General features: G+C 34.5%; 1 protein-coding gene across 3 annotated transcripts in view; it reads right to left on the bottom strand.

Moving 5' to 3' along the window:
* ATAD2B (ATPase family AAA domain containing 2B) overlaps positions 1-22,068 on the bottom strand; it is a 169,841-nt gene that overhangs the window by 80,762 nt on the left and 67,011 nt on the right. For all 3 annotated transcript variants that reach the window (XM_049696353.1, XM_004268079.3, XM_004268080.3), the window contains exons 13-15: positions 15,397-15,485; positions 9,544-9,703; positions 4,550-4,640 (exon numbers count right to left, since the gene is read on the bottom strand). In XM_049696353.1, coding sequence (XP_049552310.1) covers positions 4,550-4,640; positions 9,544-9,703; positions 15,397-15,485 — 340 coding nt within the window. The remainder of the gene's footprint in view (positions 1-4,549; positions 4,641-9,543; positions 9,704-15,396; positions 15,486-22,068) is intronic.

Here is a 22,068-nt window from a genome sequence, read left to right as displayed (position 1 = left end):
GCATTTGGCCACCTTTATCAGTTATGCCAGCAGCAGGAACCACCCGAACTAATTACAGAACATTAGTCCCTAAGCTCTTCAAAGAGTGATATCAGGTTTATTTATCTTTTTATATCTCACAATGACCTTGTAGAACACTTAAATACTGAAATTAAAATGGTGATTAGATAGGAAAACTACGAGCAGAGAAGAAATAGTACCAGACTAACTGGCAGAAAAAGAACATTAAGGAACAAAACCATATAAATCAAACTGACTCACACATCTATAATAAATTCTATCCCTATATCCCTCAGTAGGGCAAATGATCACGTTAAACAAGTCCTACACATAACAGAAAACTCCTCACCCTGCTCTCCTTTTTCCACAGCACTTACAACCTTATCATCTACCTATTATGTTTACTGTCTGCCTTCCCCAACTAGAATGTGACCTCTGTAAGAATAGGGGTATTTGTTTGTTTTGTTCGCTAAATGTATCTCAACTACCAAGAACGATGCCTGGCCTGGCATTCAGTAGATATCCAAAAAATATTTCTTGAGTGAAAGAATGAATGAAAAAAGAAAAGAGTAACTCCAAGGTTATAGTTTGGAAACGTATAACTATTAGGTTACCATGTATTACAAGAAAGAAGGGGATGAATCATATCTATTAGGCTTTTCTTTTTCTAAGAAATCTAAATTCTTTTACTATTAAACCAACTTACTCACTGTAACTAAAAATTTCAATGAAAACTATCAAGTACTATATTCATAAACATTTATTCAGAGGTAGGGGAAAACTTAATATGACCTATGAGAATTTAATTCAGAAAACTATAAGCAGATTAAGCATTAACACTGCCCCATGACAGCAATCAATCTCCCAAATAATTCTTCAGAATAACCAAGTTTACCACGTCTCTCATTTTATTTTCTATTTCTCAATGAATGAACCTGACAAAAAGTATCTTTTCCTGTTCCATACACATCTGTTACATTAGTTCAACAAAATAACTGTAGAACACCAGCTCAGTTATAAACAGTTAACTAAATAATCCATTTCAGAGGAAGTAAAGAATAAACTACCGTCTTCAAAAAAATATAAACCACATTTCTTTTTCTTCTTTAAAAGTATATATACTTAGTGAACATACTACATGACCCTATTTTTAAGTGCAAAAACCTAATTAAAAAAGAGAAAACGTTCAAAAACAATGCAGAACAGAAAAAAGCCACTAAAAGGTATTTTATGTAGTAAATGTTGCCCATAACATTTACGTTTGGCATAATAATATAAATAGCAATGTTTGTTCATTTTTTAATTTATTAAAGATAATTTTAAAGCTTATCAACAATAATAGATTCCACTTAAAGAAGTAAATTTTCTTCACTGAGTTAAATAGATGTTTTGTATATTGACACATTTTATTAACCATATCAAAAAAATCACATTTGTTAATATCATCACCAATCTCATCGCTAAAGTCTTTTAAGTGCTGGCAAGCTGTCAGCTCACAATGACAAATATAAGTCATAGAATGCCCTTTGAGAACTGCTGTGTAGCTTATAATCCCTTTTTTGTTTTTTAAAAAATCCTAATTTTTGCTTGGAAGTTTGAATTTCATCATTAGTTATAAACTAATCCTTGAAAAAAAATAAAGAAGTAAATTTTCTCATGGATTATCATAACCAACAGACTATAAATGATAGGATTTATCTTCTTTACGTTTGTTTGTGAATGAGAATTACTAGTTTATATCTGTGGTTGTCAACCTTGACTAGTCATCTGAATAAACAATGAAAATGAGTCAAAAATAGATTCCCGACAAACTTAATGAATCAGAATCACTAAGTGGTGGTTTAATATCATAAATGTGTATTTTGAGAAAACTTTACAAGTGATACTGATATACAAAAAAATTGAGAACTACTGAATTAATAATACACTTTCCTTACTAGACTCTAAAACAGAATTAAAGGTACATCATAACCATGGCTAAACAGGCTATATTAAGGGTGACCACATGTCCTGGTTTTGGCCATTTGCCTTGTCATAATTAACAGCGTATTTTTTCACTCTCAAAAGGGTCCTGGTTTAGAAAAATAGACGATATGACTATTCTAGAAATACTGAAATACAGCCTTTTGAGAGTTAAAAGTTGATGTTAAATATCAATATCCCTTCCATAAGAATTCCATAACTATACTAGTTCTACCATTACAACTCTAATAGTCTGATGAACACACATAGCTAGATACCAAAGAAAACGCATTCCTAAATACTGCTATTAAGATGGAAATTTGTCTGAAAGAATGAAAATATAAGCTATTCAAGAGGTTATAAACTAGAGAAAGGTAATAAAATTTTATGAAGTTACTTTTTAAGTAAAATACCAAACAATGAAGGTCCACAAGCTAAGATGCCACACTGACAGATACCCTTTCATTGTTTTGGCCCTCTTAGTGAAAATGAATAGAGAAATATGATTAGATTAAAGTTCTTCATTAACCTTAAGTTCCTACTATTTGTGCACATGTTCTGGATACCAAATTATTTGAAGACTACTAAAAATCACACCTATTATGCATGCAAACCTCCAAGTACTTGGGAATTCATTTCAAGGTAAAAGTTACCAAATCCATAACCTCTAACAAGAGGTCAACTATCTTTGCAGTCGTTCATTAAGACTGCATACTCTTTTGTTAGGCATAAATTTCATTCAGCTGAACCCATACATGTTAAAACATCTTTGGGATACCTAAGTGCTAAGCTCATAATGAATTAAAAATTTATTGCTATTCCGTTCCTGTTGGAAGACCTGTATTTGCTGTTTTTTTTTTTTAAAGTGAACTTAAATGAAATAAATGTCATAATCAAAATCAGAAGTCAGTTAATTATAATGGATTTTTATGTCACTCTCCAGTAAGAAAATAGAGTATATATAAGCAGATTCTAAACCAGCAACGCCACCCCCAAAAAAGGCAAGAGAACTTTTTCAGTCCTATAAAAAAGTATGTCTTAAAATTTTTTTAACTTAAGAAACAGACTAAAAGCTAAAATAAATAACTTGGTAAAATGAGAAGGAGTGGCCTTTCGAAATGAAAAAGGAAACTGAGAGTCTAATATTTAAGATGAAGAATTAGAGTATATAATATTTCAGATGGCAGATAGGGTAAAAAAGTAATTTTAAAATTACTCTTAGGGAATTTCCAAAATTATTTGAAGACTTCTGCTTATTTCAGTTAAGGATCATTCTGTGACAAATTCACAGATGAATCTACAAATATTTCCCATTCTGATCTATACTGTAACACAATAATATCATAAAAGTAACAGGAAATAAAAGGGGTCAAATTTCAAAAAGGGCAAAGACTGGATTTTGTACCAAATACCACCCTCTCCCATAAAGCAGCACAAGGCTTTGCAAAGGTCAAGCCAAATTTACATGAAATGGGTTTGGCGCATGCTCTCTTATACCAGGCAAAGCTTAAACTGGAGTAGTGCTGGAGAGATTTACGTTTTCTCCTCACCAGAAGATGTCGAGGTCTTTGTGGTTCAAAAGCTGAGGTATGCTGCTTCGGAGATGGAGGTCCCTGTGGATGAAGAGGATAATTCGGATGTAGCTAACTGAATGGACTAATGTTCTATTTAAGTTTTAATTATTTGATGGTGGACCACAATGATTTTTTAACTAAGTTGTTCTTTTTGGTTTTGGTAACTTTAAAATTTTCCCAAGTAGACTGCTGACTGTTAGTGGACTTATTAGGGGGACTTCTTCATAATGCTTAAAAAAAGTTCATGGAGAGATTTTTTAATTTATATTTTTGAGAGAATGAGAGGAAAACAGACAAAAGACAGAAAAAGAATGAAGGAAAAATACCTGTGTGTATATTCAGTTGCTTAATACCACATTCATTTTTACTTCAGACCTAATTAGAGCCAAAACCCTGAATTCTAAAACCTCTGAATTCCGTCTCCTATGTATGGTCATGTATGTACATAAAACACTCTCACCATATCCTTTTAGGACAGTAGTGTTCGTTCACTCTGTAGGAGATCTTCTACTTTGTGAATAACTTATTAACTTGGAGAGTTTTACATTTGGGGAAATACTAGCAGATGTCATTAAGTATTTTCTTTGAAGACTCCTCTCACTCAACTTCTTTCTAAACCACCAGCATGAGGATGAGTCCATCATGTAATCTGTGAAGTAAAAGACTACAATCCTGCCCTATCCCTGGACCTTCACCTCTCGTTTAAGCTTATTTTTCTTAGTAAAACTTCTGAAAGGGAACAATTCCTAAAAGGAGACACTGTAGTAATACTGGAAATCCAGCACTCAATGAAAGGCATATGACCACTGAGCTTTGATAATCAAAACACCTAATGGCAGCTAAAATTCTAATTTAGAAGTGTTCAAACGTCAAGTGAAATGTTTACATTTAAAGGCAAAGCCATCTATTGCACAAAAACACAACTATACTCATTCACATTCCAAACATAAGGGGAAAGGGAGGCTGATCAGAACAAACAATGACAATCAAAAAATTCAAACAGTAGCACTTACCAACACATGTTTCAGCCAATTCACCTAAAAAAGCATCTGACAATTTTGGATTCCAGTCCCTGGTATGGATCTGTAAAATGTGTTTTCTTGCCTAAGAAGAAAAGCACAGATAAATAAAATCTTGCCTAAGGAAAAAAGTACAAATAAATAAAATATCCTCAACCCCAAAATGTATTAGATGGAACAAATTTATCAACTAACCATATCCCAGAAAAGCAACTGTTTATTTTAAAAGAAACATAAACAGCTTGGCATCCGCATCAACTCTGATTCCCATAATAACCCTGTGAGCTATGTAGCAGAGATCTTTGTTTCACAAACTAAGATACTTAACATCCTGAGAGGTAAAGGAACTTGACTAGCGGCACATATGACTACGTGACTGATATAGGACTAGAACTCAAAACTAAATTTCACTTTCCTCCAAGTCATTTTAACCATTTGAAAACATGTAAACAAAAAAACTTTAATGTGTTATAATAATCATCTTTTAAACAAACCTTATATTTAGATTTCACAGGCCTTTTGGTTCTAATATGCATAAAGTATCATTAAAGTTTTAAGTTGAAGAAGTTTTCAATTAAGTAAATAAATATAATAAACATCATCTTGTAGGTTAGTTAATGCTTTCACATTTAATATATAACAAGGTAATCTCCATAAATATTAATTGAATTCACTGTAAAAGAAAGGTTTAAACAATTTTACCTTGATTTTTTTCTTTCAAAAGAGCATTCTTTACCTTAAATCTAACTGTATAGCACAATCAAAATTTTAACATCTTGGTCCCAAATTAAATGAAATTTCTTTTTCTCCCACAGTAAAAAATAAACACTGAAGTATGAGTCCATAATCACCTGAAAAGTCACATCAGAATTTTTTTTTCACATTTGCCGTCTTTCAGGGGAAAGACAATGCTTTCTAAAATTGAGTATACTTGGGCTTCCCTGGTGGCGCAGTGGTTGAGAGTCCACCTGCCGATACAGGGGACACGGGTTCGTGCCCCGGTCCGGGAGAATCCCACATGCCGCGGAACGGCTGGGCCCATGAGCCGTGGCCGCTGAGCCTGCGCGTCCGGAGCCTGTGCTCCGCAACAGGAGAGGCCACAGCAGTGAGAGGCCCGCGTACCGCAAAAAAAAAAAAAAAAAAATTGAGTATACTTGTTTCCTCAACACTGCTACTTGAGTTTCTTGAAACTATGAAAAAGCAAATTATAACAAAGATGATAATATTATTGCCTTGGTGAGGAATCTGGGGTCTAGCACAAAAACAAAAAGAACTTGAAAGTTTTCAAGATAAACTTTGCTCAAAAAGTTGACAAAATCTGGAATCAATAGCTATTGCTTCAATTCCAAGTTCTAAGTTAGGTGTTCAGCTACCAAAAATAAATCAATGATGTAAGAAATATTTTCTTTCAACTTGAAATATCTGCCTGAACAGATATTAAAAGAATATAAAACCAAGGCCCCCAAAAAATATAATTCTCAGAGCTTACATAGTCTAGAAGATGACATTAAGAATCTATATAGACTTCATTAGCAGAAGGGGCACCACTCATTCAAGACCCTTAGAGAATCAGAAACACGGCAAAAAAAAATCTAAGCTGGAAGATATCTCAAAAAAGATCTATCGGGGCTTCCCTGGTGGCGCAGTGGTTGGGAGTCCGCCTGCCGATGCAGGCGACGCGGGTTCGTGCCCTGGTCCGGGAATATCCCACATGCCGCAAAAAAAAAAAAAAAAAAAAAAAAACTATCTGTATCCCTTCATTTTACAAAATAAGTAAAGATTTAGAGGAAATGAAATTAATTACGTAAAGTCAAAAGTTATTGTCAGGTCTCTGAGACATTTAAGTGCCTTTCTCTTTTTCTATATAAAGAGTCTCCTTTCTTTATCATAAAAACAAGAAATAGAAGAAATTATTTAAATCAAGAAATGTTTCATTACAATTTACTCTATATGGCATACAGAATAGTAAATCATATGGTTTCTCCTAATAGAAAGTAGCTTCCTCTATTATTAAGAGTCAAAGGCAAACTCAGGTCACTCATTCTTTAGGATTCATGAATATACACATAACATTTATAACAATAATCATACTGCTGCTGATGATAAACAAAAGAAATTAAGCATTACTGCATAAAGAAGGTACATGCTATTTTATGGTAATAAAGAGTTAACAAAATTATTAAAATTTGGCACCAAGACTTACTTTTTTTGTTGTTTGTTTTTTACTGTCACTTGCTCAAATAGCAAGAGTCATGATATTCCACTTCCCAAACTGCATGCTAATATTAGACACTGACTGGTATCAATTTAAATTAATAACCAAATGGAGCCTTATGACTGCCCTTAACCCTTCTCTATTCTATTCATGAGGCTATCTTCCAGCAGACTAGTTCATAGCTTCTCTGTCTTCACGCTCAGCCTCTCGTTCAGAACTTGCTTCCTAATCCACTGAGAAAACTGAAGCAATCAGAAGGAAACTTCCAAAGGTACCCCATACCAACTCTGTCCACCTGTTAGCATGTGTACCCGCAATATTCTGTCTTCTCCCTATTATAACAGATGAACTATCAAATTCCTATCTATAGTCATTCTCGGGACTTCCCTGGTGGTCCAGTGTCTAAGACTCCACGCTCCCAGGGCAGGGGGCCCAGGTTTGATCCCTGGTCAGGGAACTAGATCCCACATGCTGCAACTAAGACCCAGCACAGACAAATAAATAAATAAAATTTTTTTAAATTAAAAATAAAGTCATTCTCATCACTCATACATTAAATCCAATCCCCCTTCTCGCCTATCAAGGCAAGAAGATAATTCTCCTTTCTCAATTTCATCACCAAAACTTCCTTCCCTACGGGATATTTCTCCCATCTTAAAAATAACAAAACACCTTCTCTTGTCCCCAATTTGCTCAACATCTCACCTCAATCCTTTGCTTCTTATTACAGCAAAACACTTTGAAAAATTTATCTCCATTCACTGTCTCCAATTCCTCCCCTCCCATTCTCTTAAACTAACCATATTCGAGTCAAGTTTTTTGCACCCACCACTAATTGAAATTGTTCCCATCAGGTTTCACCAATGACCTACATAATGCTAAATACAATCGCCAATCTTCTGTCATGTGATTTAATTTAGCAACATCCGACACAGTTAATTATACCTTCCCCATTGATATAGTTTCTTCACTTGGCTTCCAGAATCCCACTCTCCTAGTTTTCCTCTTACCTTACTGACTGCTTCTTAAGACAGAGGAATTGTATCATCTAGTCTCATGACCTTAAATATTACCTAAGGAAAAAAAGGTGAACAGCCAGTCTAGGTTTTTTCCACAGACCCAGGCCAAGAAAAATGATCTTAGGTTTAGGTCTTAAGCACTGTTTTCTTGAAACTTCGAAAGTTAAAATTAACATGGAAAACTATGTTCAAGATCCATACTTATACAATATAGTAAGCCACAGAACATTTCCATCATCACAGAAAATTCAACTGGACAGTACTGTTCTAGACCTCGTTTACTGTTAAATCTCTGATTTGTGTGGACTATACCTGAATTGTGAGGACTATGGTTGGCATATGGACTTTGAGGCCTACATGACTAGGACACTAGAGAAGATAATTGGAAAATCAAGGTAATGGCTTTCCTGTGCCGAAATGAACACTGGCTGTGTCTCTTAGAGCTAATAAGCATATTCCCCATCTACTGGTAGAGCCTAAAAGATGTGCTTGAACTGTTGTAAGATGTTCCAAATAAGATAGCTGATGCTTCCCCATGCTGAAGTAGACTACTTCAGTCTTGTCTCCTATAACTAAGCGTACCTCTATGCACTGGTACAGCCCTAGAAGCTCACTCGGGTAACAAAAATGATGCTGTATACACTATGTTTCCCATCCTGACAAAGCTAAATAAACTTGGTGCCAAAAAAAAGCCTATAAGTTGGATCGTCAATCCAAAACTGAGACAGATATAGTGGCTGTTCAGACTGTCGAACTGAGGTAGAGACTGCTCTACACAGACTGCTCTATACAGCAGAGCCATTGCCTTCATTTCCCTAGAGTCTACTGTACTGTACTAATCACTAAGCTTCTCACATCTATGTACATAAACAAGGCATTTTACAGAGATCCAAAATCAAAGCCATATAACAGCAAGTGCTCGTGTGTGCATGTGTGTGTGTGTGTGTATAAATATATATATTCATATGTAGTACCTTCTCTGCTCTCTTTTGGCTATATTTATATAGGTATGTGTTATAAAGGTTCTAATTAGGCTTGATATGTTTAATACATGCAAAGCATTGTCAAATACAGAATCTTCTCTGAATATGTCCCTCCCTCTCAAATATAAATGTGCAGTGAAGATGACAGTCAATGATTAAACTGGTCAAAGACTAACCAAAATATTGCCAAGTAAAAATAGGACAAGAGAACTCTGTATAACATATTAAATAACATTTTACATAGTCAATGACTACACATTGCCCTGTTTTAATTATGTTCTTATTTTTTTTATTATGTTCTTTTTAAAACTACACTATAATGAATGGCATTTGCTGCTTTTAATTAAGACGTTACAGCCATTTCTATGAGAATTTGCATATTGGGCTCTTATTCATAAAGCCACCATTACTCTAAAAACGTTATTTTTATGGGAACAAAGGTACTTTGGTGAACAAGAGACATATAACCTGTCATACAAGATAATTAATACAATGTGGAGAACTAAAGAAAAGAGTAAGTAAGCATCTATAGTAACCTAAAAATCATACCCTTACTTCCTAAAAATCATAAACTTTCTGATAATTGTTAACAAAAAAGATTAAATTATTCAATAATGACAAGAATTTTTTATGGAGTAACTAAGATATCCAACAAGCACAAAATTTTGAAAATGACAACTCATAAAATACCACTTTCAAAGTATATGTATACATATATATATATTTCATAATTGAGTCACAAATAAATCTTAATATATCAAAAACTCTTACCTTTTGATCAGGAAGGTTGAAAAGAAATTCTCTGTCAAAACGACCAGGTCTCCTGAGAGCAGGATCTATAGAATCAAGTCTATTTGTAGCACCAATAACAACAATTTCGCCCCTATTGTCTAATCCATCCATAAGAGCAAGGAGGGTTGATACTATAGAGCTGTAACAAAATTTTCAGACAAAATTTTAAAAAGGGAAGAAAGAAAAAGTTGCAAAAATTGCTGCTTATATTAACTTTTATCAGTCTTAAAGACTAAAAAAATGGATTTTTATATCCATGTTCACAAGTAAAACTAAGTTCCATCTAACTTTCTCATATCACTCTAAACAGGTTTAAGTCTTCTGCAGATATAACTGACATACAATACACTGAATATATTTAAAGTATACAAATTGCTAAGTTTTGAAGTATGTGAAACTATCACCATAATGAAAAAAAGTAATATCCATCATGCTCTTCTTCATGCCCTTCAAAATCCATTCCCTACTGCTCTTCTTTGACCCAATCCCCTGGCAACCACTGATCTGAGTTCTGTCACTATAGATTAGCTTGCATTACCTAAAATTTTATATACATGGGATCACACAGTAAATACTTTTTTTTTCTGGATTCTTTCCCTCAGCATGATTATTTTGAAATTCACCACATTGTTGGTTTAACAATAGTTTATTCCTTTTCATTGCTAAGCAATATTCCATTTTATGGATGGATCCCAATTTGTTGATTCACATGTTGATGGACATTTAGACTGTTTCCAGTTTTTGGCTATTACCAAAAAAGCTGTGAACATTCATACAGGTCATGAAGATGTTCCCACAGGTTTTCTCCTAAAAGTTTTACACTTTTACCTCTTAAGCTTAGGCCTTCATCCTCTTAACCTTTAATGTTTACAGAATCTAAAATAACATCATATTTTGTATTCCTAAATATTGCTTTATCACTGTCTTTTTTTATCATGGCCAATTGTGCAACAGGTTGGTCAATTTTATTTTTTTCAAAGAAGTGACTTTCTACTTTCCTGATTTCTGCATATCTCTGTTTGCAGTTCATACATAGTTAGCTATAATTTTTTATTTTACTAATACCAGAGATTGCTTAGAGTTAGGACAATAGTTCTTGATAAAAACATAAAATTCTCTGCTTATCTTTTTGTCATTTGTTTCTTATATTTTGTATATTACTAAACTTTGGAAATTAGTTGTGATTTAAGGCACAATATATGGTCAATTTTTATAAATGCTGTGTTTGTTTGAAAACAGTGTTCATTCTATAATTGCCTTAGATAAGTATGCCCACAAGATCAGATTAATATAATAAAGTTGTTCAAATAATCTGTAGAGAATTTATTTTATGCTCATTTGGTCTATTAATTACTGAGAGGTACATGATATCTCTCACAATGATTATCAATTTGACTCTTTGCAGTTCTGCCAATTTTTGTTTTATACAGTTTGAAATGAAGTAATTAGGGAATTATAAATTTTAAACTATTACATCTTTTAATAAATTGAAGATTTTATCATTGTAAATTGATCCTCTTTTTATGTATAATAATGCTTTCTGTCTTAAGAGTCTCTTTTGTCTAATATAGCAATAGTAGCTTTCTGTTAGTATTTACTTGATACACTTTTATACCATTTTCTGAATTTGACTATTTTGGACATTTTACATAAATGAAACAGTACAATATGTGATCTTTTGTGTCTGGCTTTGTTTCAACTAGCGTAACGTATGTGAGGTTCACCAATGTTACATGTATAAGATAAACACATGTAGCATGTGTCAGAATCTCATTCCTTTTTGAGGCTGAATGATATTCTACCATGTGGATATACCACATTTTATTTAACCATTCATCAGCTAATGGACATCTGGGTTATTTCCATGTTATGACTATTATGAATAACACTGCTGTGAATATTTGTTACTAAGCTTTTGCATCCCTTTTTCCCACCATTTGGAACCTCTCTTATATGTATCCTTATATGTATTGATAGTTACAGTTTCACAAGTAAATACATATGTTAAAATTACCAAGTGTACTCTTTAAGTATATCAATGAGTATATATAGTATTCTGTATCAATTATACCTCAATAAAAGAGTTTTAAAAAAATCAGTAGTAGGGGGCTTCCCTGGTGGCACAGTGGTTGAGAGTCCGTCTGCCGATGCAGGGGACACGGGTTTGTGCCCCGGTCTGGGAAGATCCCACATGCTGCGGAGCGGCTGGGCCCATGAGCCATGGCCGCTGAGCCTGCGTGTCCAGAGCCTGTGCTCCACAACGGGAGAGGCCACAACAGTGAGAGGCCCGCATACCGCAAAAGAAAAAAAAATCAGTAGTAGGGCTTCCCTGGTGGTGCAGTGGATAAGAATCTGCCTACCAATGCAGGGAACACAGGTTCGATCCCTGGTCTGGGAAGATCCCACATGCCATGGAGCAGCTAAGCCCATGCACCACAACTACTGAGCCTGCACTCTAGAGCTCGCAAGCCACAACTACTGAAGACCGCACGCCTAGAGCCCATCCTCCGCAACAAGAGAAGCCACCGCAACGAGAAGCCCGTGCACCGCAATGAAGAGTAGCCCCCCTCGCCCTAACTAGAGAAAGCCTGCGCACAGCAACGAAGACCCAACGCAGCCAAAAATAAAAATAAATTAATTAATTTTTTAAAAAATCAGTAGTAAAATAAAAAGATTCTAAAATATCTCCAAATATTCTCTTTAGAAAAGCAAGAAATGAAAAACAAAAAGAAAACACACATAAATAGAAAACAAACATGAAATGGTATTCTCCAATTCATTTGTGTCAATGATTACATAAACATTAATGGATTAAACTTTCAAATTAAAATGAAGAGATTGTCCAGTTAGGAAAACAAGACCCAACTATGTATTATCCACAAAAGTAATACTCTAAATATTAAGACACTGAAAGGTAGGTAGGAAGTTAATGGAAAAAAAATGTACCAAGCAAAAAACATCAGAAGTCTAGATTAGCTTAATCATTATCTAATCATTAGATAATCATTTCATTAGATTCTAATGAAAATAGGTTTCAAAACAAAAAGTATTAACAAAGATAAAGAGGGGCATTTCATAATTAGAAGGCAACTTCAAAATAAAGACATCCAAAATAATAAATGTGTTTGCACCCAAAACAAAACTTCAAAATAAATGAAACAAAAACTGGCAGAATTAAAGAGACAATTCTACAATCATAGTTGGACATTTTACCACATCTCTCTAATGTTCATAAAATAACTAGACAAAAAAAATCAGTAAAAACACAAAACGTCCTGCATAACATTATTATAACCCTGTCTTACTTGATATATATAGAGAATATTATACCACAAACAGCAGAATACAAATTCACAACACAGACAATACCTGGGACATAAAGAAAACTGCAGTGAATTTAAAATGACTTTAAGAGTTATCATTTCTGACCACAATAAAATTAAATTAGAGAAACTAATACAGTATTTTATGTTAATTATACCTCAATTAAAAAATTAAATTAGAAACAATAAGATAAAAAACACAACTTGTAAACTAAACAACACACTTCTAAATATTCATTGTGTCAAAGAAGAAATGACAAGACGAATTGGAAATTAGTTTGAACTGTAGGACACTGATTATATAAGAGGTCAAAAACTGGGATGCAGCTAAAGCAGTGCTTAAAAAGAAATTTATAGCTTTCAATGCCTATATTAGAAAAGAAAAAAGTTTCAGTCAAAGTCTAAAATTCCATCTGAATAATTTAGAAAAAGAGAAAACTAAACCTAAAGCAAACAGAAGAAACAAACAAACAAACAAAAAGTCAAGAAAAGTCACAATGCATATTGCTAAATGCATATTGCTAAATGAAAGAAGCTAACCTGAAAGATTACATGCTGGATGATTACAAATACATAGCATTACGGAAAGGGCGAGGGTAGATAGTAAAAATTCATTAGTGCCAGGGACTGAGGGGGTGGGGTGGGGAGGGAAAGGAGGGATGAGTTGGTAGAGCACAGAGGATTTTTAGGACAATGAAAATACTCTGCGTGATACTATAATGACATATGCATGTTATTATACATTTGTCCAAACTCACAAAATGCAAAACACCCAGAGTGACTACACACTTTGTGTGATTATCATGTGTCAATGCAGGTTCCTCAATTGTAACAAATGTACCCTCTCTGATGAAAGATGTTGATAATGAGGGAGGCTGTGTATCAGTGTGGGCACAGAGTAAATGGAATAATCTCTGTACCTTCCTCTCAATTATGCTGTAAACCTAAAACTGCTCTTTAAAAAAGATTTTTTTTTAAATTACAAAGAACAAGGTTGGGGACTTATACTAATAAGACTGTATAAATTTCTCAAGTAATTAAGTCAATGATATAAGGATAAACCTAAAGATCAATGGAACCAACTAACAAGTCTAGGAATAGACAACTTAATGGTCAATTTCTGACAAAGATGCCAAGTAATTCAATGGAGACAGGTAACCTTTTCAATAAATGGTCCTGGAACAATTGGGAAAAAAAATATGGAAAAAGTAAATTTCAGTCCATACCTTGCACTAGCTATAAAAATTAACTCAAACCCTTACCTTATGCTGACATATGAATATTAACTTTAAAATGAATCACTGACAAAAATTTAAGGGCTAACACTACTAATATTTTAGAAGAAAATATAGAATAGTTGACAAATTGGTTTAGGAAATTATTCTCAAGACACAAAAATATATACCAAAAAAATTTACATAATGGGCTTCATCAAGACTAAAACTTTTTGATTTTCAAAAAGTCATATTTAAGAAAAAGGCAAGCCAGACTAGTAGAAAACTTTTCAAAACATAGATCTGACAAAGGGCTTGTTTTAAGAGCACATAAAAAAAATCTTACACTACAATGAGACATACAATATGATTTCTTTATTTTTAAAGGGTAAAATAATATAACAGACATTTCACAAAAGAAAATATGTAAATGAGCAATAAGTGCATGCAAAGATGCTCAATATTATTAGTCATCAGAAAAATGAAAATTAATCCACTACTACACACTCATTAGAATAGCAACAGTTAGAGAGTAAAAATACGAAATGCTGGCAAGAATGAGAAGCATCCCAAATCCTGATACATTACAGTTAAAAACATAAAATGTTAAACCACTTTGGAAAGTAGTATCAATTTAAACAAACATTTAACATAGGATTCAGCCATTTCTCTCTAAGGTATTTACCCAACAGAAATGAAAACATATGGTCCCATGAAAATGTGTATGCAAATGTTCACAGCAGCATTATCATAATAGCCAAATATAGAAGCAAACCAAATCTCTATCAGAGGAATTAAACAAATTGTGGTACACATACAGACATACACATACACACAGAGACACACACGCTGCCCAAGGACTACTACTCAGAAATTAAAAAGAACAAAATATTAGTGTATGTGACGTGGATAAATTTCAGAAACATTATGCTATATCAGGATTAGGCATCTTTTTCTGTAAAGGGCCAGAAAGTAAATGTGTTAAGGCTTTGCAAGTCATATGATCTTCCTCTCACAATCTCTCCCTCATCTCTGCTCTTGTAGTGCAAAAGGAGATATATATAACGCAAAAAGCAATGAATATGGCTGTGTTCCAATGAAACTTCATTTACAAAAACAGGGAGAAGATTTGGCTCATGGGTCCTGGTTTGCTGACCCCTGTGCTAATGAAAGAAGTCTTCCTCAAGGACAGAGGTCACATCTTATAAGCCTCATAGCACTTATCCAAGGGCTAAATCTAAATACTATGTCAACAAATGAAAAGAATTCAACATTATCAGATTAGGAAAAATTACCTGTGGATCTGATCTTGCCTGCTAGAGCGAACTGGAGCTAATCCATCTATTTCATCAAAAAATATTATAGACGGTCTCATCAAATATGCCTAGTATAAAAAGAAAACAAACATTATTTATTGTATTAGTTTTCATTTTTAATTTAATTACTGTATTTTCTTAATAGGTAATATAAGCAAATGGTACAACATACAGCAGGTAAGAAAGATTATACAGGAAAACGGAAAGCTCCTTATCACCCCAGACTCTAACCACAAGGTCTCCACCCAGTAGACAACTACTGTTTTCAGTTTGTTTATTCTTCCATACATGTCATTTATACACATAAACAAACATGTATTTTTAAACACATTTAAACACACTATACATATTGCTTTTATTGTATAACACAGCCTATTTTATGTTATTGATATATTTTAATTAGCTTACATGTAAGTACATAAAGATCTGCTTCATACTTTTTTAACAGCTACAAAATGCCGCACTATATGGATGTGCCGTAATTAAACGAGTCCCCTACTCATGGACATTTAAGCTGTTTTCAATCTTTTCCTATTATCAATAATGCTTGAACAAACATCTGTGTACATTTAACATTTCACATGAATATAAACATATCAATATAAAAAATTATAAAAGTGGAACTTATGGTTCAAAAGGCATGTGTCATTCCTAATTTAGATACTTGCAAATTATCTTCCATTGATGTATCAATTTACACTTCTCACCAGAAATATTTAAGACTGCTCACCAACAATTTATTATCAAACTTCTTGTTCTTGACTAACGTTTTAAGATAAAGGATGTTACCTCATTTTCATTCTAATTTTTATTTCTATTATCAAGGAAGATGAGCATTTTTCATATCTTAAAAGAGCCATTAATATTGCTTTTTCTACACAAGTTCTGTTCATATCCTTTGCCAATTTTTCTATTGGATCATTGGTCTTCTGCTTACTGATTTCTAGGAGCTATATTTACTTAAAAATTAGACTCTCTCTATGAAAGGAAATGAAAATATTTTTCTTCAAAGGGTATCATCTTTTGGTTTTGCTTACTATATTGTTGCCACGCAGAATGTAAAAAAAAGGTTTTATATAGTGGATTCTTTTCTTCCATAGTTAGACCTTCCCTACTCTGAGATTAGAAACAAAATTCTCCTGAGTTTTCTTCCGGTACTTTCACAGTGTCATTTTTCTCAATAAATCACAGATCTATGTAGGAACTTGATTTAAGGTAAGTAAATTTTAATTACAAATGAAAACTGTTATATAATTTACTCAAATTAATAGAGTTTATTTTCATTTCAAAATTACTTAAAGCTAATTCTTAGTTCACAGGAAGGTCAGCTTATTAAAGAATGGATACAATTTTTCATTTCTCCCTTACTGATAACAATGTTCATTAAACTTCCAGTGTTCTCTAATAATTTTATTTTTTTTAATTTATTTATTTATTTTTGGCTGCATTGGGTCTTTGTTGCTGCGCACGGGCTTTCTCTAGTTGTGGCGAGCAGGGGCTATTCTTCACTGTGGTGCACGGGCTTCTCACTGTGGTGGCTTCTCTTGTTGTGGACAGAGCACGGGCTCTAGGCAAGCAGGCTTCAGTAGTTGCGGCACACGGGCTCAGTAGTTGTGGCTCACGGGCTCCGTTGCTCCGCGGCATGTGGGATCTTCCCGGACCACGGCTCAAACCCATGTCCCCTGCATTGCCAGGTGGATTCTTAGCCACTGCACCACCAGGGAAGTCCCTCTAATAACTTTAAATGAAAGACAATTCAACCACAAAACTTTGCCCCTTTTGAAAATAAAAACTTTATAAGGCTAGAATTACATAATAAGAGAAGAAGAGTAAAGATTTAATCATTACTTTTACATACATGAAACACAGCTCTTTTTTAGAACTATGGCCTCACACAATTGCAAAAAGGAAGTACAGTGTATTTAACACCAGTTAATGTGATAAGCACTTTACAGCTGACCTTTGTATACGTGGATTTCTTTCAATAAATATATTGAAAATATTTTGGGGGAGATTTATGTCAATTTGAAAAAACTCACAGATGAACTGGGTAGCCTAGAAATAGTGAAGAAATTAAGAACACAGTATGTCATGGGTGTATAAAATATACGTAGATACTAGTCTATTTTATCATTTACTACCATAAAATATACACAAATCTATCATAAAAAGTTAAAATTTATCAAAACTTATATGAATAAACACTGTACCTGCTCCATTTACAGTCGAGAGAAATGTAAACAAAGATGCAGTATTAAATCATAACTGCATAATATTAACTGTGGTACATACTGTACTACTGTAATAATTTCATAGCCACCTCCTGTTGCTATTGCGCTGAACTCAAGTGTTGCAAATATCCGCTTAAAATGCCGTGTGATGCTAATCTTCTCCTCGTGAACAGTTCCTCTCTCCAGTAAATTACATATCACAGTAAAAAGTGATCTTTTTTTACTTAAAGTGATGTTGCATATTTTTCTTTGTGTTTACTGCAATACAGTAAACTTTAAATAACACCATGGGACCTATACAAAGTGCCACTGTTGATGCTGGAAGTGCCCCCAAGAAGCAAAGAAAAGGCATGACATTACAAGAAAAAGCTGAATTGCTTGATATGTATCGTAGATTTAGGTCTGCAGCTGCAGTTGCAGCCATTTCAAGATAAATGAATCCAGCGTAAGGGGTATTTTAAAAAAAAGAAGAAAAGGAAATCCCTGAAGCTCTTGTTGCAGCTACACCAACAGGTGTTAAACCTTGAACTTTTTGCAAAATACCTTTTTATCTCATATTGAAAATGCAGCTTTTATGTGGATGCAGGATATAAGAAAAGTATTCCTGTAGACTCTAATATAATTCAAGAAAAAGCAAGGTCATTCTACGAAAACTTAAAGCAAAAGGAAGATGAAAAATCTAAACCTGTAGAAATTAATGCCAGCAAATAATTTTAGATAGAGGTATGTGCATAGGTTAGGGAGGATAAATTACAAGGATTTATGGAGCTGGATCATATTACCGGGAACATAGGAGTGAATTCCTGCCCCAACCAAAAGGCATTCGTGTTTCCTATTTTTGACGATTGGAGCCCTTCAGATGCAGGATGGAACTGTGTTTTGCATTTTTTGGTAAAATAAGCAAAGCAAGGACCTGGAGATATATGCTGGAGCAATCTCCTTGGAAGGATTCAGCATAAGTAGATGGTAAACATGTAAAGGGGAAAGGGAGGGTTTGTTTGTTTTTAAACATTTATTATTTATTTATTTTATTTTTGGCTGCGTCTGGGTCTTAGTTGCGGCATGCGGGAGATCTTCGCTGAGGCACGTGGGACCTTTTGTTGCGGCACGGGGGTTCTTCATTGCAGCACACGGACTTCTCTATAGTTGCGGCGTGCGGGTTTTTCTCTCTCTAGCTGTGGCACATAGGCTCCAGGGCTCATGGGCTCTGTAGTTGTGGCGTGCAGGTTCCAAAGCGCGTGGGTTCTGTAGTTTGCGGCACGCAGGCTCTCTAGCTGAGGCACACGGGCTCTGGCAGGGGCTTAGTGGCCACGGCATGTGGGATCTTAGTTCCCTGACCAGGGATCAAACCCGTGTCCCCTGAACTGTAAGGCAGATTCTTTACCACTGGACCACCAGGGAAGTGCTGGGGTTTGTTTAAAATAGTAAATCAGTTAGGTCACTTCTAAATTTAAAGAAAACAAAATTGGAGCTGAAGAATAAGCAGGTTTCCAGTTGGCTATTGCTATTTTTCTTTGAAAAAAATAAACATTTTTTAAAAAAATTAAAAAAAAAAAATGTCAAGGTAACAGAAGCACCGTCTGCTGACCAAGAGGTAGCAAACAAGTTCCCAGACACAATTAAGAAAACCGTTGATGAGAAAGGGTATCTGCCTGAACAGGTTTTTAATGCACACAATAGTGCCCTATTCACATTTATTAGTAAAGAAGAGAAATGAGCACCAGGATTTAAGGCTGGAAGGGATAAGCTAACTCTACTGTTTTGGGCAAATGCAATCGGGTTTATGATCAGGACTGCCTTTATCTATAAAGCTGCTAACTCTAGAGTCTTGAAGGGAAAAGATAAACACCAGCTGCCAATCTTTTGGTTGTACAAGCAAGCCTGGACAATGAGAACTCTTTTTCTGGATTGTTTCCATCTATGCTTCATCCCTGAAGTGAGGAAGCACCTTTCCAGTAAGAGAACCACTTTTAAAGTTCTTTTGATATTGGACAATGCCCCTGGCCACCCAGAACTCGATGAGTTCAATACCAAAGATGCTGAAGTGGTCTACTTGTCCCCAAACATAACAACTCTAATTCAGCCTCTAGATCAGGGGTTCATAAGGACTTTTAAGCCTCATTATAGACAGGACACTATGGAAAGGATTGTCAACACTATGGAAGAGAGCCCCAATAGAGAGAACATCATGAATGTCTGGAAGGGTTACACCATTTCTCTCCATTATTGTTAGAAAAAGCCATGAAAGTCACCAAGCCCAAAACAATAAATTCCTGCTGGAGAAAACTGTGTCCCGATGCTGTGGGTGACTTTACAGGATTTATGATAGAGCCAATTAAGTAAATCAAAAAAGAGATTGTAGATATGGCCAAAAAAAAAGGTGGGGCATGAAGGGCCTCAAGATATGAATCTTGGAGAAACTCAAGAGCTAAAAGACATAACACCAGAGGCACTGACAGAAGATGAAATATCCAGAAGATGGATATGAGTGCTTCCGAACTAGTGTAAGGCAATGAGAAAGAAGATGTAGAAGAAGCAGTGCCAGAAAACAAATTGACCTTAGACAATCTGGCAGAAAACTTCCGATTACTCAAAACTGCTTTTGACTGCTTTTACCACATGTCTATGACATGGGCACTGAGACTAGAGCAAACGGTGGAAGAAGGATTGGTACCATACAGAAACATTTTTAGAGAAATGAAAAAGCAAAAAAGTCAAGCAGAAATTATGATGTATTTTCATAAAGTTACACCAAGTGTGCCTGTCTCTCCTGCCGTGCCTTGCATCTCCTCCACCTCTTGCACCTCTGCCACCCCTGAGACAGCAAGTCCAACCCCTCCTCTTCTCCTCCGCCTCAGCCAGCTCAACATGAAGATGACAAAGATGAAGACCTTTATGATAATCCACTTCCATTTAATGAATAGTAAACAATCATCATTCTGTACAGTTAATAAACTTTCTATTATGTATGTGTGCCAGTGTCTTCATGTGAAAATCTAATAACTGTACAGCAAGAACTGTATGAGACATTTTTGTCATAATTACCACTTAAAGTATTCATTGTGTAGACTATTGTGTGCAAGACTTGTACTGAAACGGCCAGCATATCCTTACATAGGGAGTGATATTTAATAAAAAATTAATAATGTGTTCATTTTCTTACAGTTTTACACCTTTGCTTTCAAAGAACTATATTACTATACAACATGCCCCTCTCTCGTAATTGGAGAAGCTGCATATCAGCCAATCATCACAGGTAAGAGTTTTTTCCCTAATATAACAATGTTTCCATTACTGTATTATGAATATGACTGTAATTTGTGTATGCCATAAAAATTTTATAACAATTCATTCACTAGTGTATAGGCTAGGCTACCATGAAACAATCATACTGCTGCTTCTTTGCTATCAATGCATGAATCATTATACCTGTAATAAATATGAATTTCTTTTTCATATTATGTTTTCATTCTTGATGTCTAGTGTTAGTAATATATATAACATCTACAGTGTTTTGTATCATGTAAGACAATATTGATGTAGGTTGAGAGAGAATTCATCTTGTATTCAGGCAACATAAAATTTTGGTTGTGATAAATACAGTACAGTACTGTAAATCTTTTATGATTTTCTTAATAACATTTTCTTCTCTCTAGCTTACTTTATTGTAAGAATACAGTATATAAACACAATACAAAACATGCGTGCTGTTTATGTTATTGGTAAGGCTTCCTATCAACAGTAGGCTATTAGTAGTTAAGTTTGCGGGGAGTCAAAAGTTATACACGGATTTTCAAATGCGCAGAGGTTGGTGCCCCTAACCCCTGTATTGTTCAAGGGTCAACTGTATACACTTCCTTTCGGTAAAAACTCACAGTAGTCCAGTTAGATAGGTATTATTTCCCCCATTTTATAGAGGATGCAAATAAGGATCAGATGCTTTCATTTACTTAAAGTTACATACTTAACAGTAAAGCTAAAGATAAACTAACACTTTTCTGACACCAAAGGCCAAACTCTTAGCCAATATATTGTACAGTCATCCCTCAGTATCCATGGTAGACTGGTTCCAGGACTCCCTGCAGATACCAAAATACAAGGATGCTCAAGTCCCTTGTATAAAATAGCGTAGCACAGTCAGCCCTACATATCCATGGATTCCACATCTGTGGATTCAACCAACTGGAGACGAAACTGTTGCCTGAATCTGTGGATGTGGAACCAGCAGATATGGAAGGCCGACTGTACCTCCTTCATCTCATTTAGTGAATAGATCATATACTTAATTTAGGAATGTAGACTCTTCACATTTAAAAAGACAAAAATGACTATGAGCAGTTTTTTTAAAAAGAAAGCAAACATTTCAAATACTCTTACCCACAAAGAAATCTATGAAACAAAGTAAATATAGATTTAAAAA

The sequence above is a fragment of the Orcinus orca genome, chromosome 13 (genome assembly GCF_937001465.1).
Source record: "Orcinus orca chromosome 13, mOrcOrc1.1, whole genome shotgun sequence".
Classification (NCBI taxonomy): Eukaryota; Metazoa; Chordata; class Mammalia; order Artiodactyla; family Delphinidae; genus Orcinus; species Orcinus orca.
This window is presented reverse-complemented; position numbering and strand designations above follow the sequence as displayed.